The sequence below is a fragment of the Uranotaenia lowii genome, chromosome 1, assembly GCF_029784155.1.
Source record: "Uranotaenia lowii strain MFRU-FL chromosome 1, ASM2978415v1, whole genome shotgun sequence".
Classification (NCBI taxonomy): domain Eukaryota; kingdom Metazoa; phylum Arthropoda; class Insecta; order Diptera; family Culicidae; genus Uranotaenia; species Uranotaenia lowii.
In genome coordinates, this window is record NC_073691.1 from 7,592,253 (window position 1) to 7,612,905 (window position 20,653).

General features: G+C 40.0%; 1 protein-coding gene across 1 annotated transcript in view; it reads right to left on the reverse strand.

Moving 5' to 3' along the window:
* Nucleotides 1–3,331: 3,331 nt before the first annotated feature.
* LOC129749392 (uncharacterized) overlaps nucleotides 3,332–20,653 on the reverse strand; it is a 30,293-nt gene continuing 12,971 nt past the window's right edge. Inside the window, exons 3-7 of the mRNA XM_055744361.1 lie at nucleotides 10,837–11,558; nucleotides 10,197–10,781; nucleotides 9,991–10,131; nucleotides 9,766–9,930; nucleotides 3,332–9,695 (exon numbers count right to left, since the gene is read on the reverse strand). Of these exons, the coding sequence (XP_055600336.1) occupies nucleotides 9,489–9,695; nucleotides 9,766–9,930; nucleotides 9,991–10,131; nucleotides 10,197–10,781; nucleotides 10,837–11,558 (1,820 nt within the window). The 3' untranslated portion in view covers nucleotides 3,332–9,488. The remainder of the gene's footprint in view (nucleotides 9,696–9,765; nucleotides 9,931–9,990; nucleotides 10,132–10,196; nucleotides 10,782–10,836; nucleotides 11,559–20,653) is intronic.

The window sequence follows — 20,653 nt, forward strand, 5'->3', positions numbered from 1 at the left end:
GGCGTTGTTGTTTTGATTCACTTTTAAGTGGTATCCTAAATCCTAGCCCATTCCGTCCCAAAAATGTTCGTTGTTGTTTGTGAGTCTAATCAATTTCAGTGGAAAGGTATCCATGGAGAAGGATTTTTTTTGGAATAATTTACGCTTGAGTACCGCGTTTACATTTTTGATCGAAGTTATGAAATCGCATTTCTTTTTTTTCCTTATCAGGAAAAAGGTACTATATCGTGGAAATCATGAATTCAAACATATCTACTGGAAAGTTTATGAACTGGACCGTGGGGCTGGACTTCAAAAGATCATGCACTTCCACAATTAGCTATACGTTGCTGAGCCAAACGAGACAAACGATTTTTATTTGAAGCTTTAAAAAAGGTAATTACATTACTTCTTGTGAAGAATTCACGCTTCAATATCATGTTCACTTGCCTAAATACTTCAATGACATCGAAGTCAAAAACGGCTCAGCGAAAGGAAACATATTTTATGCATAATTTTCCATTGAGTACAACGTTTACATGTTCGTTCCTGACATTGGGATCGATAAACGAGGAATGCTTGCCTTTCAAAGGTCTTCGTGAATAGATGTATCCATAGATGTGGTAATCTACCGCAGGATCATTTTCTACAATTTTTACTAGGACCTTATCCTATTGATAAGAACCATTGGACTGAAATTGTGCCCGAGGGAAGAAGTATTCCATTACTTCTTTGGAATAATTCATGCTTGAATATCATGTTCATATTTCTGCTGAAGTTGATGACATCAACGAAGTCAAGAACAACCCAACACTAACTCTTAAGCCAACGACCTCCAAAGAATACGTAAGCGAATAGAACAAGCTTTTATGTATAATTTACTACTGAGTACCGCGTCTACATTTCTGCTTCAAATCTCACCAGAAAGAAGATTTTCCTAACAGATCTGCCGGAAGCATTTCGAACCTACCCATTTAACGATCCTAAAGGATCATGGTCGTCCAAAATCTACAGCAAGTTGCTGAATCCTGGAATACCATGTCCAAATTTTCGAGCGCAAGTCAAATTTTCATTTCACTTTTGAGTATAGCGTATACAGAGCTGATGCGTTCTTAAGGATGGACAATAAAGATTATCTGATTCCTTAACGATTCAAACTGTTTGTTGGCACAGTTATATTTTGGGTGAGGACGGGTTTGAAAAAGTATCCTGGCAATCTATGTCTCCTCCGTATATTATGAAATAAAATTTGGTCAACATTGTTTTGCAGAGATGATCGGAACATTCCAGGAAATCCCATAACCGCAGCCTTCAACGTTTGAAATGTCATATGAACTTAGTCCAGAGAAGCTCGGTCATGTCTCCACCTACCGTATCCGGCTTAAAGTCAGGTTCAGGTAAAGAAAATGTTACAAAACCTTAGTGACGCATAGATTCGTTAACCAGCTTTGCAGAATTTAGGAGACAACTCCAATATCTCCAGACATTTGTTCTTAAGCTCATATTCAAAAAGCGACACGACTTTTGAGAACTAATGGAACCTCAAAAGTGGAGTCTTCACTTGACTGCTTTTTTTTATATAAGTTGTTTCTCTCAACGACTGGAGACCTCTACGCTAAGATTCGTAGTAGCAGCGACACCACTCGAATACTATTCGAAGGTAGAGTAGTCCTCTTCACATCGCCGTAGATCTTTCCTCAAATTTGAAATTTTAAGTACTACTCCAAGTAACCATTAGACTAATAACTTGTCAAAATGCTATTCAGCTTCTGTGCTGAACGCTTTGGAGCTTCTCTGCTTTCTCTTAGCTCTGTGAGCCAGTTTGATGAAATTTAAATTCACATGGTTACTTGAAACATTCAGTCTCACCAGGGCATGCAACTCTGCCTTCTCAGCGAGAACCCAACTTAGGTTTGCCGAGCTCCCCTTCAACTCGAAGATCATCTCACCGGAATGTGTTCGTCGGATTCACCCTCACGTTGTTTATTCATTTCTTACGGGAGGCACTCACAGGGTTGTTCTGAACTCTTAAGAGGCCCACGTTCAGAGCCAAATCAGCCCTCATCTGAATGGGTAATACTAAGTGAAATTTCACTTTATGATCAGAACAGCGACGTTAAAAATTTGCAAACACTTTTCCGTATAGCTTATGCTTATGAAACCTAGCGGTGAATGAGGAATCTCTGCTATTCCGTAAAATTGCATGTATACGCGATACTCAAGTGTAAGTTTCTCTCAAGAAGCATATAAGCTGATTATGGAATGAGGTGATTTTTTAATCATTTTTTAAAAAAATTGATTATCTGAAAGGTAATTCGATCTAACATGCTGACTGGGTGTTCCCTGAAGTTCAAGTTTTGGTGAAATTGGGCCTGACATCCCAGCTGGAATGCGATAAACTTCTTCTCCTACACTCTTATCTTTTTTCAGTTACAATCCCATACAACATTCAAACTTTTCCAATAACAGACTTTGACATGTGCTGTGATATTCAACTCCGGCCGAGAGGAAAATCTTTAACAATTTTTTTTTTTTCAGTAAAAAATGCATGAATATTTTATTGAATCCTCCCTGTCCCTTCACAATATAGAAGTGTGGTTGCAATAGTTTTTATTAATTTTTTTTTTGGTTTTTTACCTCTTGTAGATTTGATGATGAATATCATTCAAAGATTTGAGTAATATTTTTTTTTATTCAAGTTTCGTTTCTCTCCTTTTTTTTGGTTGGTTTTCTCAGCCTGCAGCACTCCCACAATCGGGTTGAAACTGTTTCCGTTTTTTATTCTTTTTTCATTTGTTTGATGATGATTCAATAAAGATAAAGCGATGAGTTTCCTTTTTTTTAAGATTTAAGTATCTTGAATTTGAAAATAATATATGCTAACTTTTTCTTCGTTTTTTTTTTTCAACTGTTACACCGAACCTATGCACGACAGATAACAATTCAGCAATGTAGGTAAATATAGACTCTTATATGGCGCAAATGAGTTAGACTCGGTGCCAGATAACTGCAAACTCAATGAATTGTACTCCAAACATCTTTAGGATTGCATTTTTTTTTCAAGGTTGCTGTAACAGATCACATGAGAAGCTTACGAGTTTGTGAGTCTTCAAAAAATAAAGACATATTCTATTAACGTTACTCTACTAGATGGTTTCAATTATTTTCAATTCTCTTTTTATTTTTAGCTTTGATTGAATAAACTGAAAAAAAGTCTTCCTAAACTAAAGTGAGAAAAGTCAGCATCTTGTGGCACTACAATTTTAATTTAGGTTTGATTATCCCTTTTTCAATAATCACGTACAAATTCAGATCTACTTAAGCAACTGAAAATTTTCCATTTTCCATTTGATCTACACGAAGGTGAGTATTCACGATTTTATTTTACTTTCTCGCTCTCATTCAAACTCTATTTTAATGAAAAAATGTGATAAAATGTGTTTTTATTGTTATTTTCTAGAGAGAAGGTGTGACTAACTACTAACTTTTGGAGAAGAGAATGATGATTTGATTCAAATTTTGAGTCGCTTTCCTATTCCTATGCTATGTTGTATTCTTATTTTTTTTTTTTTTTGTTCGTTACTTGTGAGTCACTTTTTTTACTATTTTATTTTCTTGGTTGATTTTTAATAAGAGAAAAATGTTTGGCCTTTCCATGTCTTGATTTAATTTTTTTTTAGTTTTGCTGCATTTTGCATTTCGATTTGGTCAAATTTCGCTCCCACCACAACAATGCGTTTGTGCCATGGCTTAATCCGTGACGTTTTTTTTAAATTTGTTTCAATTTCCTATCTTTGTTGGCTACCTACCCGGTTGTTTTATTTACTTGCTTTGCTCGACTAGTGCCTTACTTACTTATTTACTGTCTTTGACAAGTGAGGAATTTTTCCTATTTACACAGTGTAAAGAGTTCAAGATTTTTTTTTAGATTTCATAGGATATTTTAGCTAGACTTCAAAGAGGTGGTTTAGGATAAGTGTTTTGATTTTTTTTTTAATTGTCGAAAGTGGAACCTCAACTTGTAAATATTCCATTCCTCAGCATTCCTATTTCATCAAATATGAATATCAGAAGAAGCAAGTACTCAGGATTCAGAACAAAATTTTTTTATCTCAAAATTCAAAACAAGACTTAAGAACTGAAAAAACAGAAATAAGAATTGAATTGTAATTGTGATTTTTATTTACGGGAACCTTTAAACTCAAAGTTTTAAAATCGGCACCCAGAACACAAAAGGGTAATAAACACTGATTTCAGAAAAGTTTGAAAATCAGAATTCAGAACATCGAATTCCGGAATCAGAATTTAAATCACTAATCAATCACTTATCGAAAAAATGCAGGAACTAACTTTTAAGAAAATATAACTTTGATTCTAAAACAAAAATAGGAATTTGAGTTTTTCAAATTATTTCGAAGTTTGAACCTTCAAATTCAATCGCAATGAACGAAAAGAAAGATTGCATTTCTTACCTGCCGAAACACTTTCCACAAGCAATAGAATTATTATTCGTATACAGAACAGAAAATTATTATCCAGTTCATAAACATAAAAATTCGAAAAATAAATGTGGTTTCTAACACAATTTTTTACTCCGAGCTCATTCACGAGGATTTTTTTTCACAAATTGTCAAACGGCTGATTCTCTACGACACTGGATTGCTACGATAGGAATTTCATGTTGCTCTCAAAGATTTGGTTTTCTTTTGAACGAAGCAACTATAGACACTATAATTATAGTGTCTATAGAAGCAACATAAGAAAATCAATTACAGGAGTGTAGTCAAGGGGGATTTTCAATAAGTTGCAACAATAAAAATAAACTTAGAAACAAATTTTACATTAGAAATTTTTGAGTGTTCAAAGCTGGAATATTTTACAAGTTTGTGGACAAAATTTCGACAAAACAAAGAACCCTTTTGATGGACATTGTTTTCTGGTAGAAATTAAGCAACAGTTATTTATCAAAACCCAACTGGAGTTATTAAATAAATGGTGCATCTAAAAATTGTGCCTTGAAGCTTTTGTTTTTCCAACAATTCTCCTGTTCTTCATCTTCGCTCCATTAAACTCGGTTGTGACCAATAAATTTTATTTTTGTGTTACTGTTTGTTTATTATGTTCGTGTTTTTGTTAGTGTATGTGTTTGCCTATTCTTTTTTTGGTTGCTGTTTGAATTGTATCAACTCAAATCAACAACAAAATGGTTCCCTTTCTGGTTTTGCTTTCATTTTCTTTGATTCTCGTCATTATTCCTAAAGCTTTGCAGTGCATAAGATAAATATCACAAAAGTACAACTGGTTGTATTTTAAATAGTTTTTTGTTTTTTTTTTCTGCTTCTAACAGTAAAGATGAAACATCTACCTTCTAAATCAATAAAATATTGTTTGTGCTTGTGTGTGTTGGTTTTACAATCTAAAGAATTATCAATTTTTTACCACTGTCTGCTTCTGTTTGCTTTTTTTGCTACAATTTTTTCACTTTTTTGCTTTATTTTTTTGCGCAAGTCAACGCTTGCTTACAGCTTTGATGTGGATTAGGATTTTGTCAACATCTTAGGCGTCGCTTCCCTTGTTTTGTTTTTGTTTTTTTTTGTTGCAAAAACGACCCACTGCCTTCGATTATTTACGAATTTTGTTTCGCTTTGGAACATTCTTTTGAAGGTTACAAAAATACGTTTCACTCACATCGACAAAAGTTTAGCGTGTGTGTGTGTTCTTTAACCGACCTTACTTCACGACAAATTGTTTTATTTCCCTAAACGATGTTCTGCTGCGTTACTTTAATTTCGCTTTCATGAGTTGAAATTTCTTCCAAAAGAAAAAATCTTTCACGATAAAAAATTTTTAATCGTAAAAGGAGACTCTACAAGCCGACAGCTGTCGACCTTTTTCATGGTTTTTTGTTGTTGATTTATTTTTTAATCTAACTGCTATCCAAAATGCTTGGTTACGTTGTCTTAAAACGACAACGTAAGTAAGCGTTCGGTACCCTTCTCTATATTTACTACATAACTGTAACATAGTTAGTGTTTACATATCGCTTCATAAAAAAAACCGGCACCACACGAATAAGTTACGTCGAGAATGATTTGAAATTGTTAGTTTTACACCGAAGGGTACGATAATGGTTTACGATCAGTATTATTATTCGATGATGGACCAGTAATGGTGACAAATATTAAATTCTCCAGCATGATTAAAGTTTTTGAAAGACTTATCTCAAAGGGTAAATTCTGCATATCCCAAAACGATTCCAACTGAAAAACATTAAGCGTGTTTGAGATAGAAAAATGCAAATTGGGTAACTGTTAAGTATTGACTACATCGACTTGACTCAGAGAAGACATTTCTATTCGATTTTTAGCTGAATACGCAGATCCGGAGAAACAGTACGAAATTGATCCGATTTTTTAAACCATCCGAGGAGTCGGATTTTTGAAGCCTAATAACTTTTTTATCTTAACTCTTATAGAAATGCAGTCTTCGGATAAAATATTTGTCATTTCAGAAATTGGCCGATGGGAACCAAAGTTATTAATGAAAAACTGGTTTTTCATGTTTCTCTCGAAAAAAATGTCTCAAAATCTCATCAAACTTTAGGCTCGTTGAGCGAACCTTTCCCGTGCTCCAATCTGGTCCAAATTTTGCATGAGATCTTGTACTAGGATCTTGCCTAGGATGAATTTTAGCCATTTCACAGGTTTTGAATTTCCCATAAAAATTTGGGCCAGTCTACTGTATACGTTAAGCTTCAAAGCTTTGCCAAAAATCGAAATCGGATGTCTGTTTTGTCAGCTGAGTATGAATTTGAAAAAAAATATGGCATAGGGTAACATCGTTGGTCCAATATTATACAATATCAATATCAAAACAATGCGAGGTTAAAAATAAAAAATAATGCAAAAGATATTTTTTTCCAAATTGACATTTTGTAGATCCTAATTCAAATTGAAGATTTATGAACCTAATAAAAATTATAGCAAACAAATCATTCAGCGCTATTGCGTTTTGTTCTTTTGATGTTTCATTTACGAAAATATCTTGTCCATAAACCTTTATTCAATTAACGGACGCGTTTGTTTATGTTTTTGTTTTGTTCCTACTTAAAGCAACTCTTTCCGATAGAGAAATGATTTACTGTTGTGATTGCCAATTTGGAAAATTTTTCTGTCCCTTAAAATTACCAATTTTTTTTTTGTTTGTTTTTCTGTTAGTTTATGTTTAACCGTTTCAATAGGAGCTCCTGTAAATGTTGTTGAATTAAGTATCGCATGTGGTTAAATTTTAGTTTTTTACTGTTTTAATTTCATAATCTACTGGATTAAACTGTTTTTATTTTCTTTTCTTTCCATATCGTAATTTTTTTCTAGTTTGCTTCATTTTTCTTTGGACAGTCTTAAAAAATTTCCTTGTGTTTTCAATATGGCTCAACACTCTAAACTGCTCGATGGATAAAATGTGTTTTCTCCCTTTTTTGTTTCGTTTCGATTTGCGTGGTTTTTCTCAATTATTTGGCCCAATCGATTTATGGTAGGATGCGGGTTGAAGGAAACTCATTTTTAGTATGATATGCAACACGATAGCGCATTTTTCTTGTGTGTAAATAAGACCTAAACAGTTTCCAATTTGTTGCTGATTTAGAATTTTAGATTTTTGTTGTAATGTATGAAAATCTGCTTTTTGTAAAATATGGGTTCTTAACTTCTCTTCCGTCTCACTTTTTTTTCTCTTTCTAGGTCTGTTGTTACCTACTTTTATTTTAGGTTTTTTTTTCGTTTTCATCTCGTCTTCCCTAAATCTTCTGTATAAACCTTATCAACAATAAATGTGTGTGCGCGATTGAGTTTACGGTATTTTCCTTTGCAAGGTACTAATATTTTATCATTTCATTTGTTACATCTTCCGTTGACCTTATTTTTCTTCCAATATTTTGTTTGTATTAATGTTTTTTCCAATTTTTTATTTCCTTGTTCGACAGAGTTTCTTTTAGTTTTTTAGGGTTTTCCCTTTGTTTCGATCAAATTTTATAATCAGCACAAAATAGAGCTCTACTGATCCAATAAATATATGTATATATATACGTTTGGTTTTTTTTTGTTTTTCATTAAGAATCATTGAAGGGCTAATTTGTTTTTGTCTTCCAAATAGAAACTAAACTCTCTAACGGAAATTGATCATTTCCAATTGTGTATAAAAGCTTTCCAATTTGTTATTGTTTAAGTAGATGATCGCGTTAATCGCCCGTTGATCGATTAAAAATAGATATAGCACTCTATGTAGAATAATTATAATAATCTGTTGTGGTATGGTATGGATTAGTAATGTTCATGCTTCTGTCTCCGAGCCAAAAAGTGGTTAAAAGGTTTCCGATTTTGATCGGGATTTTCGTCCTTATCTTTAGAGGACAGAGCTGGACAACGTACAAAACAGGTACACAAAATGTCATGGAGTAGCACGATCAATCTGATCCGTCAAATTCTTCTTACCACATTTTGAAAAAGTTATTTCCTTTCAGAAGGTTAAATCAAAAATTCAATTATGTTCAAAAAAATCATGAAGTATGACAAACTTTTTGATAATTGATAACTTCAATAATTAAATAAGTTTTTAAATTAGGAGTAGTAAAAAAAAATTATCACTGCTAGATAGAGAACTTTCTTCATTTGTATCTAATCCTAGCCTTCCGTAAAGATTTGTGCTACTCAATACTTTCCCATTTAATTCTGTCCCTTGGTTTGTTCGAGAGTTCAATTTCTTCGATCCCACCACTGTAAATTTTTGGTAACTTTTCGTCTTCGATTATTACTGCTTAAACCACAGCTGAGCACTGGATTTGTTTTTCTTTTTTGCTTTAATAAATACTCACTATCAATTTAAGAGTACAAGTGAGAAGGCCTTCGGTTTGCCGAAAAGGTCTCCTTCTACATCAAACAATGTTTCCCCATCCCTTACACACCCAACTTCAGACACCATTTTATGATTAAAAACATCAAAAACGTGTTTGGATTTGCTTCATAACTAAACTGATTCTCAAATACATTTATATTGTGTTAAAGTTTGAGACTTCAAAAGAACTTTTACCACAAATCGCGAATTGGTTCACACTACGCTTATTTTAACACCTAGTATCTTTTACTCCTACTTACCCTTACTTACTCGTAGGCTTGGACGCACTCTCTCTCTCTTTCTCTCTAAACAAACTCTAGGTCACTCCCAGGCATCAACGAGATATCAACGGCAACCGAGTCCCGATCGCATCCGTGGTGCATGATCGCCGGCTGAAGCAACAAAGGCTCCGGCAGTTCTTGCACCGGAAGTGGTGGAAGCTCCCGAGGCGACGCTAGAGACCCGCTACCGGCGGAGCTTCGTCGTCGTCCACTCGACGCGCGATGGGATTTCGAGCCGGAGCTATGCTGTCGACCTCCGCAGGCCGACGCCACCACCACCTCGGTGATATCCTCGCTGACTACCGTGCTCTGCCGAGGGGAGAGCCCTAGCTAGTTGAATCAGGAATCCACCAGGACGTGCCATCGTGTCACCAACTCCGAGCGCGGGTTCATGCCGTCGCGCATCTCGCGCCAGTGGTCATTCTCCTCCGGTCCGCTCGAGTTAAGACCCATGCTGAACCAGCCGACCATCTCGTTGCGTTTCATGTTTCGTTTTGCGTACACCGACACCATCAGGGTGACGTCGTTCAACTGGAATAAGGCCACCTAAAATTTACCCCGAATGGGATGCGATTAAATTCGTAATGTTTCAGCAACAAACGCAATCGCAACGTACCTGAAAGATAAACGTTTCCTTGAACAGCGGATTCGGCTGACCACGACGGGTCGAAGTCTTTGCCCGTGCCATCTCCTGGCCCATGCTGTTGACCAAACACAGCTTCACATACGTATCGGGGACCTTGTTCAAGGCAAGGTTTCGGAATTGACTACCCTTCACAATCTGAAACAGAAAAGGTCTTTAAAACTCAGAAGCTTCACTCTTGAATATGGAAAGCGCTACCTCCACAGTTAATCGTCCCGTGGTACCATTGTAACCTAGAGCTAGCAGTAGCTCCGGGACCCCTCCATGTTGCATCGAAGTTGTTGATCCCGTACTATCCGACCGAGCTAAGCTTAATATGTCGCTCGTGGAGCCATTTATCTGTAAAAAAAAACCAATTCGGTAAAATATTGATATTCCTCCATTAATTCTGCTTGAAAACCTACGGTTGAATTGGCTCTCGGTTCCAGCGGCAGCCACAGGTTCGTCTCCAGCTCCAGATCGATGTTGGCGAAACTGACGATCGATTCCCCGATGAGCCGCTCGCGACGCATCCTTTCGCATCCGTAGACTCGCACCCGCAATCCCATCGAGTTGACCTCCTCTGGGTTGACCCGATGCAGCAGGAAACTCTCCATGAACTGCGGATTCTCGCCAGCCCGAATTTTCGTCTTGTGCTTCTGCTTTTTGGCCGGTAGCAGTAGCAGCCGAACCTGTGTGTGCGTAGTCGTCAACAGCGGTAGACTGCTGTTCTTGGCATTGGAGTCTCCGGTTGATTTCTCGATCGCTGCAGCGACTCCTTCCAAGATACCCTTTTCGCTACTTCTTGAAGGGATGCCTCGGGCTTGCAGTACATGCACCGTCATCTTCCGCATCGGAGCGTCGTACAGCAGAGATATCTCCAGGGTTCCGTTGGGACTGCTGATGGACGTGGGACTTTCCGGACCCGGACCTATGGTACCGGTGTCCGATTTGAGGGACTTCAAGTCACTGGTATCGAAGAGAGGTTCCTGTGAAAGAACCACGATACACTGAAAAAAATCGATTTGAGTTAATCAGTTGACAAAGTATCCAAAGTGTTCTTACATCTTGATTGTTGCTAAGGTCGGGAACGTCTTCCAAACTGTCTTGATGCTGCACCGAAAGCCGATTGTACTTGCCACTGGTCGATGATCCACCACCGATACTCCCACCATCCTTGCGACTTTCGCCAGATAGTTCCTTCGTTGGAGTGTCACCCAGTATTCCACCAGTTGCCGACTGCAAAATCAACCGTCGATCCTTCTTCTCACCACCCATCAACCCCGTATTACTCTCCACCGAGGCTTCGACGGAACTGTTGGAGCTACACTCACTACTCGAGTGCGGCATTCCAATCCTACCTCGCTCGGCCAGTGCCAGTGGATCCCGTGATGACCCGTTACGACTGTGCGACCCACCCCCATGATGGTGGTGGTGGTGATGATGGTGACCGTGATGATGCCGATCGTGTTTCCTACTTTCCTTACTTCGAGGAACTAGCTCTCCACTGCCTGCTCGACCACCACCTCCAAGTGATAGGACGGTATTCCCTCCGCTACTGCTGACACTATCCGGACTCAGCAGCGGTGCACCGATGGTGATGTGCTGCAGCCCGCTTCCACTGTAGTTTGAAGCGAGGTCCGGATCCAGGGGACCGAGACCGCCGGCACCGTACCGCGAAAGCTGACCCGAGCTGTGCAGGCTGCACGATTGCTGCATCTTCAGCCGCCGCAGGATTTCCTCCTCCGAGTCCGAGCTCGAGTTACCATCGTAAGCGAAGCGGCTTCCTGGAAAGGGAAAGAGGTCAGAAATGTTAAACGAATGAGTTGATTGAGAATGAGCACAACTAAGGCCTCAACACAATGATAAGTCTTAATCAAGACCCAGTAATGTAGCAGACAGATCACTTTCAAAGTGGTTTAAGAAAAAACTGTTCTCGAATTCAGAGTCTTCAATAGCTAGTGAATGCTGGAAGTTTGTTTTTTATTGAGTTTAGTTGAACTTCCGGTATAGTTTGACCACCACCCTCAACATCCTCTGATGACAACTAAAATGTCAAGCGTCACCTGGTCGTTGAAGCCTGGATGAATACTGAACAGAGGCCTTCAATATCATTCAGATATTTCACGACACGATCGACCGTTCAGGAAAATCATGGACGAAATAGGCTTTTCCGGGAAGCTGACCAGACCGATCAAGGTTACTATGGATCTGCGGGGATGGGGGAGATCCACCGCAAACTAGCATAAAATATCATCAGAACTGTACTTTGATGCTTAGTCATGCCAAATGCTTGCTCCGCGAAGTAGTTTCACCTCCCCGTGGTGCAGATTGGAAATGTGTCTGCATTACTGCGCTACTCTATAGGAAACAGACTTCATTTGGCCAAGGTGTGCTGCTCACCGAGCCGATGACCCTGGACGACTGAAGGGCCGTTAAATGACGCCAGTCTCTAACGGTAGCCTATGAGAAACCAGGACACACTCCATAGTATCCCTGTCCTTCAGTCCTTACTGCGCCAAGAAGGTCACTGGATCAGTGGACCTTATTTTTATCTTGCTACTCGTGGGACCAGAATTTCAACAAGAATTCATAAAAAAAACGTAAAGATGGTGGAACGGAGAAGGACGAGAGACCAAATCCGTTCGGTAGGAGTGGCCTTAGACGCTCACCGGTTAGGCAACCTGTCAACCTGGTGGACCCGACGGCGGAGTTGACGGTGGAAACACCGACCGAGGAGTACGTGGACCCGTACGAAGCCGTACAGGAAGCGCTGGAAGAACTGTTAAGTTTCCAGAACTTTAAGACCCGGAGGTGGAACTAGTTACGGACATGGCTGGCATTGCTGACCTTGTGAAATGTGTGAAGGGAAGTCCAACATCCACAAGGAAATACGCGAAAAGCTAGCCAGGGTGATGCAGCTTATTATCACAGCCAGAGCGTAAAAAAGTCACCGTCATCAGTCACGAAACTGTCACTATGAAAAAGTTAAAGCAGTCGCATTCAATCCTGACGCCTTCTTATGAGTAACCAAGCAAACAATCTTTTCTCAACCTTCAGTCAAATGAAGCGTCGAAATAATCATAGTCGCCTTCAATTAGTCCTCGTCATTTTGACTGTGACTGAATATTGTTTGGATTAGAAAACATTCTAAGACGACGCCAAAAAGGACACGCAGAACAAGCAATCCAAAAACTCGAAATTTTTCGATTCATACACAATCGCTTCGAACCGACGCCATCAACTTGCTTTGACGACCGTCGTTTGAAAATAACATCCATCACGCGAACAGAAATCCATGACGACAGTCAAGGTTTTTCAATCTTTGAAGCTTGACTAGTAGTCAAATGAAACCTGAAACGTGATGGTGAAGGAAAATCAGAAATCAAGTCAACTATGATGTTTGAAAAGTGTATGCTCTGATCACAGCTAAAGCTGTGGTGAAACATCATGCAGAACCCGAGGCCAAAACTAAAGAGCCGGCCATAGACCCCTCTGGAGTGGACACCATCCGCCCGAAGAAGATCTATGCCTTCGCCCAAACAGAGGACGGATTTGTTTTAGCAGGTAATAGCAAACGCAAGAGGTACTTCGGCTCGTCAAGGCAATCGCGGGCACGTATGCAGAAGTCATAAGACAGATGCGTACAGACGTAAACCTCGCCGACCTCGGTGATAACGTCCGGAGAACCTGTCGGACCCGCATCGGGCGAGATGATCCTGTAACTTAAGTGGCGTGGGAAACTCCAGTGGAACCTTCACGGTTAAGGCGGCCGAAGTTCTTGGTGACGTGCCCTCTTTAAAGAAGTGACCATCCGGATTAAAACCTGGACGAGGTCACAACAGAGGAGGAACTGCGCGTGGCACTGGTCGAGCAGTCTAAAATCCGCTCGGATCAGATGTCAGTGCGTTGGAGGACTACCCTCCCAAATCTAGAATTCAGGTCGGATTGGTGAAGCCCCCTCTGTAAACTTTGGACCATGACAGACTGTTTGACTGAGAGCGTGCTCTGCTGCTGAAATTGAGATCAAATTTTAACATTCGATTTAATCGTTGAATCTCCACATACACCTTATTGTAAGCTGAAGACTCCACATACGATTCGGTGGACCGAAAAGTGTCCGGAATAATCGAAGGAGATCGTTGCACAACTTTTCACGCAGCATGGCCCGACGCAGTGGCCTCTAGAACCGTACGACGCGGGGCGGGAGTCCAAGACAACGGGCCAGTAACGAACGAGGAATTTGTGGCCATCGCTAAGAAACTTGCGGTGAATAAGGCCCCAGGGACATCCATTATCGACAGACCCAAAGTCAAATTTTCATCTTGTATAAAAAAAAAACCATTCAGGCCATTGCCAAATGAACCCATTTCTTGGATGGCTTGGGTGAGTTTCATGTCGAAGCGCACCAACCAGCTTCATTACCTCCAATTTAGATTGTGTCTCTCCGTTCCTTACATTTCCACTTCTATTGACACAATTACTTCAAACGGCGATTCGCCATAGATTACTATGTTTTTTTTTTGCTTCCAAATGAGTGAGAATGGGCTTGGCTTGGATAGACTCCCTAATTGATTTACTCACTCACCCATAGAGTCCCATCCAGGATGTCCCTACCGGATGACACCACCAATAGGAAAGTTTTCATTTCTCGACCGTTTGTGTTTCCGTATTTGCTAATGGAGGTGTATTTATCACAATCACCATCGCCACCACCACCGTTGTCCTCCGGAAAAACTTAATTGTTGATGAAGGCGATTGCTTACGTTCAGTCCAAGTCCCACGAAGGTGTGTTTAATTTTCGTTTGCAAATTTGGACGCTGCTTGGTGAATTTCCGCCTTTAAGATTGCAATGGTTAAGTTATATTCCAAAATGATGTATTTATAATTCAAATCCGGTTCGAAGGACCAATATGTTCAATATTTTCATTTACAAACCAATTGCAAAATAAAATTCAATATTCACTATTCAATATTCACTAAACTTAACTGAACGGAACTGAACTTTTAAAATTTAATTTTGTTCATGTTTCTGAAGATTGAACTGATGTTTTTAATTAAACAGAGCAACGAAAAAAACTTTAGTTATACCAGAACAAAGAAAATATTTTTCATATATTTTCCACCATTATTATATGTAGTAGGAACGTTCCCACACTATGTTCAAGTTGTACTGCGTTGTTAAATTTTTGATTGTCATATCATCCATCAATAGGATCCCCCGGAGTCCTTACTGCCAACTGCCAACAGTTTATGGCACATGGCTGTTAGTAATACCTACTAAGGTATCATCAATTGCTTCCCCATCGAAGCAGGCCGGCAAGTAGTCAGTCGACACATGTGCTTGGCTTGCCTTGTTTGCCAATGGGTAGAGAGCACCGTGTGTGCATTTTTTGTGTGCACACACATAGTTACAAAAATGCATGAAAAGGACCCATGCATGTACCTGGTAACGAGCAGCAAGCAAGCAATGATGGGCGACAATGGCAAATGTGCATACAAAAGGTCGATAAATAATTCATTGCCGCAGAAAGTCAGCTGGGACCAGCGAGCTTGCCATTTTGCCCTGGCGACGCGCCATTTTGCCCTGGCCTGCGGCCGGTACCTTTAATGAGTAGCGTACATACGCAGCGTGTGAACTCGCGTGTGTCCGTGAAAATTATGGGTGTCTAAGTTGGTTTTATGACAATATTTATTAATCAATTCTTAATAAATTCGAAACTTTTGTAAGTTGTTTATATGCCTGTAGAGGATTAGACAAGTTATAAGCCGAGAGTTAAAATTATCAAGCGATCGTACCAAGAACCAACTGGAAGACCATCAGATCAGAGAGCAATTGGATGGCCGCGGAGCAAGGAAGCATTTAGGAGGTCGTGGAAGGTAGTTTAGACAGAGTTGATCGTCGAGCCGAGAATCCACAAATGGTTCGTTGAGCCAGGAAGATATTGAAAGGTCGTCGAACCAAAAGACTCATTGGAAGGTTATGAAGCCACTAGGCAGATCGTCCAGCTGGAACCAGCTGGAAGGACGTCAGACCGGATTCATTGAAGATCGACGCGTCTCTGCTGTTGGAGTGCGTTGGACCAGGGACCACATTGCTGTCGGACCAGAGTCCAACCAGAAACATTAGAAGGTCGTCGAGGCTTCCCACAAGCTCTTGTAACGTTTGATAATCGAAATTGAGTTATTTCTTATAGCCGAAACGAGTTTGAGAAGTGATATTGAGCCTGTAGAGCTTACGGGCATAAGATAACAACAGCGCATCGATAATGCAGGCAACGCCGTCAAGAAAATTTCAGCACGCCGTATAATTTCAAACCAACAATTGACAAACTGTCAACTGTCGGGGAGGTAAGCGGAAAGAAGAACATTTTTCACTTGGAAAACTATTAGAATAGATGTTATAGTCATTTGAAGTTAAAAAAATGTCATTTGACCCCCTCCTCTACGTTTAGCGTTAAGATATCTTTATTTGGCGACATAGAGGGAATGTAGAACAGCCCTTGCTAGGACAATTCCGAACTACAGCCAAGCGTAGGTCATCGGTTGTCGTCGGTTCTATGGAAGGTTGTCTCGAGCCGGAGTCACTTGAAGGATTGTCAAAACCTGGCCGGAGAGGGTCGTTGAGTCAGCAAAACTAAGGAATATTGTCGGGCCAGTCAACCATCACCATATCGTGGAGACAAGAATCTATTGAAGATCCAGCCAGAGTTATTTGAGAGATCAACAAGCCGTAACCATTAGAAAGGTCGTTAATCCCAAGCCACTGAAAATCGTCAAGTCGGTGCCCCAGGAACCACATGGAAGGTCGTCGGACCAAAAACCTACGGGAAGGTCATCGGAACGATATGCCATTGGAATATCGAAGATATCGGGAGTCACTTGAGACCCCTTCTCTTAACGAGTTCCTCGGGGCACTGCGTGACTGCGTGATGATTTCGTGATTTCGTGCGTGACTGCGTGATCGTTGAGCTCATGGAGCTTTTATAAAACCAATTTGCTGGAACCACCGATAGCTAGATACTGGAAAGCTCAACCGTGTTTATGATTACAAATATCATCACCTTGCCTCCCGTAGATTCTTTCGGGCTCCCGAGTTCCAAATGTGAATCTTATGTCCGTTGAAGACTGTCACTCAGCTGACCTAATCGTTAGCTAAATACTAAAGAGGTATGATATGCCAGCGATTGCTATCACCGTTGATGTTAAGCTTGCCGCTCAAAGAATCTCTTCGTGGCTCTCACACTAGTGCAATCCAATGGCATATTTAGAGGATGGATTTGTAACATACATAAATAAAGGGCGAACACGAAATTATTACGACATCGAAAATGTCATGCAAATTTTCTTATAATGTTCAAATTTAAACAAAAAATTGTAAGGTAGTTTTATACTTATATTTACTTTAAAAATTAAAAGAAAAGTTAATCGATGGAGCCTTGAGTGTAAAATTGAACGCATTTTCGCTTGATGCCCTCCATCAAAGTCTCTACAGTGTCATCCGGTACCAGTTTCTCAGTTTTTTTCCATTTTCTTAACATGTCCTTGTCGTCTTTGACTATCTTCTTGCTCTTCCGAAGTTCCTGCTTCATTATTGCCCAGTACTGCTCCACTGGGAGCAGCTCCGGACAGTTTGGTGGGTTCATGTCCTTTGGAACAAAATGGACAGAATTGGCCTCATACCACTCCAGGACATTAAGGGAATATCCCAAGTAACCATAAGCACTAAAAACTAGCACCAATTCTGCTCTAACGTCAGCTATAGAGCTTGATTCTGTGCATCATATTAGCCATGTGAGCCAAGTTTGGCGAAATTAACTGCGGCTTTAGTGCAGAAACTGGTATAACCCTATAAAAGCACTGTGCTGTGCTAAGTTGATGCTATAGCGTTGGCGGGCAAAATGCTGGGAAAATGCAAATGGCGCTCAAATGAGGTACAAACCATGCAGGTAAAAAAAAAATCGATTTTTGTTTGGCTCCATTTTTTGCCATGATAATGAAATTTAGCTTATGTTGATTTTCGCTTATGCATATTGAGGGGAACTCGAACTCATGACATCTATGGCTCTGACATTTGACATTGACTCTGCTTGTGAACCTATCAGGTCCGCGCTAAATCTTTGAAAAAAAAAGCTCTATTTGAATCGAATTTCTAGCAAACGGTGCCCTAAATTTGCATAAATTCAGCATCAATCAATGCTAATGTGCTTTGGCCTCATGCCACTGTAGTGCTTACATTGTGCAAAAAAGCATTAAAGCAAGCTTGTGTGATGCCAATTTAATGCTTAGAAAATATAGCATTTTTTATTCTGATTTATAGCTATGTTGCATTTCAAAAGCATTGTGCAAAGCTGATAAAATGCTAGTTGCATTTTAAAAGAGTGGTATAAACCTGATATGATGCAGCATAGCACTCGAAGGGTTGTTGTAGTGCAAAATTACACTTGATGTGCTGATATAGTGTAATTTAGCACTTGAATGCTGGTGTAAAGCTAACAAAATGCAAAGCTTTAGTGCTTATGGTTACTTGGGATGTAGTGGTATGATGCCAAATACGGCCAAAATAGCGGAGCTTCGTCGAGCTGCTGCAAGAACGGCAAAAGGCGCTTCTTGAAGCACTCAGATTTGTAGATCTCGCCATTTACTGTGCCCTTTGTTACGAAAAGCTCACTCCTCAGCCCGCAAGAGCAGATGGCCTGCCAAACGAGATGTTTGGAGGCGAACCCCGACATTTTTCTCTTCTAAAATTTGTCGTCAGCATCGAACCTGCTCTTGCCGGTAAAAAAACTCCAACCTCGAAATTTGTCTAAAATTGGCTTTTATGTACGTTTCGTCGTCCAGCATCCATATTTTGTCAGCATTTTCTCATAGAGTTTCCGTGCCCGAACTTTAGTCGTCGATTGTTGTCGCTCATCGCGGTTTGGGAAGTTCTGTATCTTGCTTGGATGTATGTAGTCCAGCTCATGATGCATCTAGGATGGTGATCTCATATGCCAAATCGCCAATCAGCCATATTGAAAAAAGTTTTGACAGCTGGCTGTAGTGTTTACGAAAAAAAGGGTCCAGGGATGCCAGGTGTTAGAGATAGAAAATCAGATGGCAAAAAAGTGTTTGTATGTGCACAAGCTAACCGTAAACGAAAGATCAAACGATTTAAAACCGTACTGGGGTTTAGTTTATTTTTTTATATTTAAATTGATTTTTCGGAAATAAAGCAATGACATGAGTATATTCAATGAATTAATTTGTATTCTAAACACTTTTATTAATAAAATTACAATACAGTTCGGTCTTTCCGTATGTTCCGAAAAAGGAAAAACTTTTCATTGACCGTTATGATAGAAAGGATCGTAAAGGGTGGAACAAACAACCAAAACCCTAAACCGGATGATGCTTGCCCCTTATTCTTGTTACCTTATCCAAAGAGCTATTTTGTATCCCTCCAATCTAAAAGTGGTGGATGAAAATAAAAATAAATCGGTTCTGCTAAAAGAATGCTATAAATTCTGCTATTGATAATTTTCATGATTAAATGATAAACGATTTTAGGATTCGAAATTTTATTTTCAAATAACTGTTGCACCATGTAAATACTGCTTAAGCCTTTTTTAATATTAACACATTCAGTTAATCTACCTTCACCACCACCCACGAGCAGCGCTGAGCTGGAGCTTTGCTGCACTCGACTAGCAATTGGACAGCATCACCTGCAGGAATCCTTCGGGGACTCAATCCATTCCGGACAATCAACAGTCGGCAGTGGATCGAACTGATTCCCCAACCCACTCATCAGGCTTATCGTCATGCTGCTCACGCGCCTAACGTTGTGCCTATTTTCCTATTTCAGCTCATCGGTTCCCTCGTTCAAAAGTGCCAAAAACTTCATCTGGTTTTCCCAAATGCTACCCATCAGATCCGGATTACTCGATTGGAACAACTTCTGGAGCAGCGATGGCAACAGACGGGGGTCCTCCTGAAGTAGCTTCTTCATCTCGATGAAGATCGGATGTTCCTGCAGGAGGGCCAGCCGCTTCTCGGACGATGGAATGTAACGCCTCGCCATGTTACCATCCGATTCGCTGCTTCTAGATAACTCTTGAAAGAAAAAAGTGTTGAATAAGCATAAATTTGTCATAAGTAATGCAAAATTAATGTTACTCACCGCTACCGACAAAGCTGGCACCATCGTTTATAGGTCCAACCTCTTCCAGCTTTGTTTACCAGCCCGGAGCTCAGCCGGAAGATTTTGTTTCGATTCTATGAATTATATTTGCAAAAATCAAGGCGAAATCTTTGTCTAAGCAATATCTTGATGATTGGCAAAACTTCGTGTTTTACATAAAATCAGAGCACCTGGCATCCCAGCCAGCCAGCAGCCGTCCAAACAGCCAGCTGTCAAATTTCGGCTGCGTTTCGCTCCCTCCTCCGCATTCAACCCTCGTCTACTTTTTGCCAAAGTGAGACTACCATATCTAGATTCCATCATGGTCCAGCTCTCTTCTTTGCATTCTGGCCGTACATAGCTCTGCGACATGTCGATCTTTTTAGCCGAAACACGTCTTGCGGCGTTCGAATTTGCTCTAATCATCCGCTTAACCTTTTCCTCCGTCTTTTTATTCTCCGGCCACGATTTTCTTCCAGCTCCTCTGCCGTGGTCAAACGTCAACTGATTCTGGAATCGCTTCAACACTCTGGAGACGGTTGAATGGTGAATGTTCAAAATTTTTCCCAACTGCCGGTGCGACAGGTCAGAAAATTCCAGATGTTTGGAAAGAATTTGTTCTCTCGACTCGCGTTGGTTCACCTCCATTTTCGTTGAATCGAAAATACGACTTCGAGTTTGACAGCATGTAAACAATACACATCAATGAGAAAGTGTGCA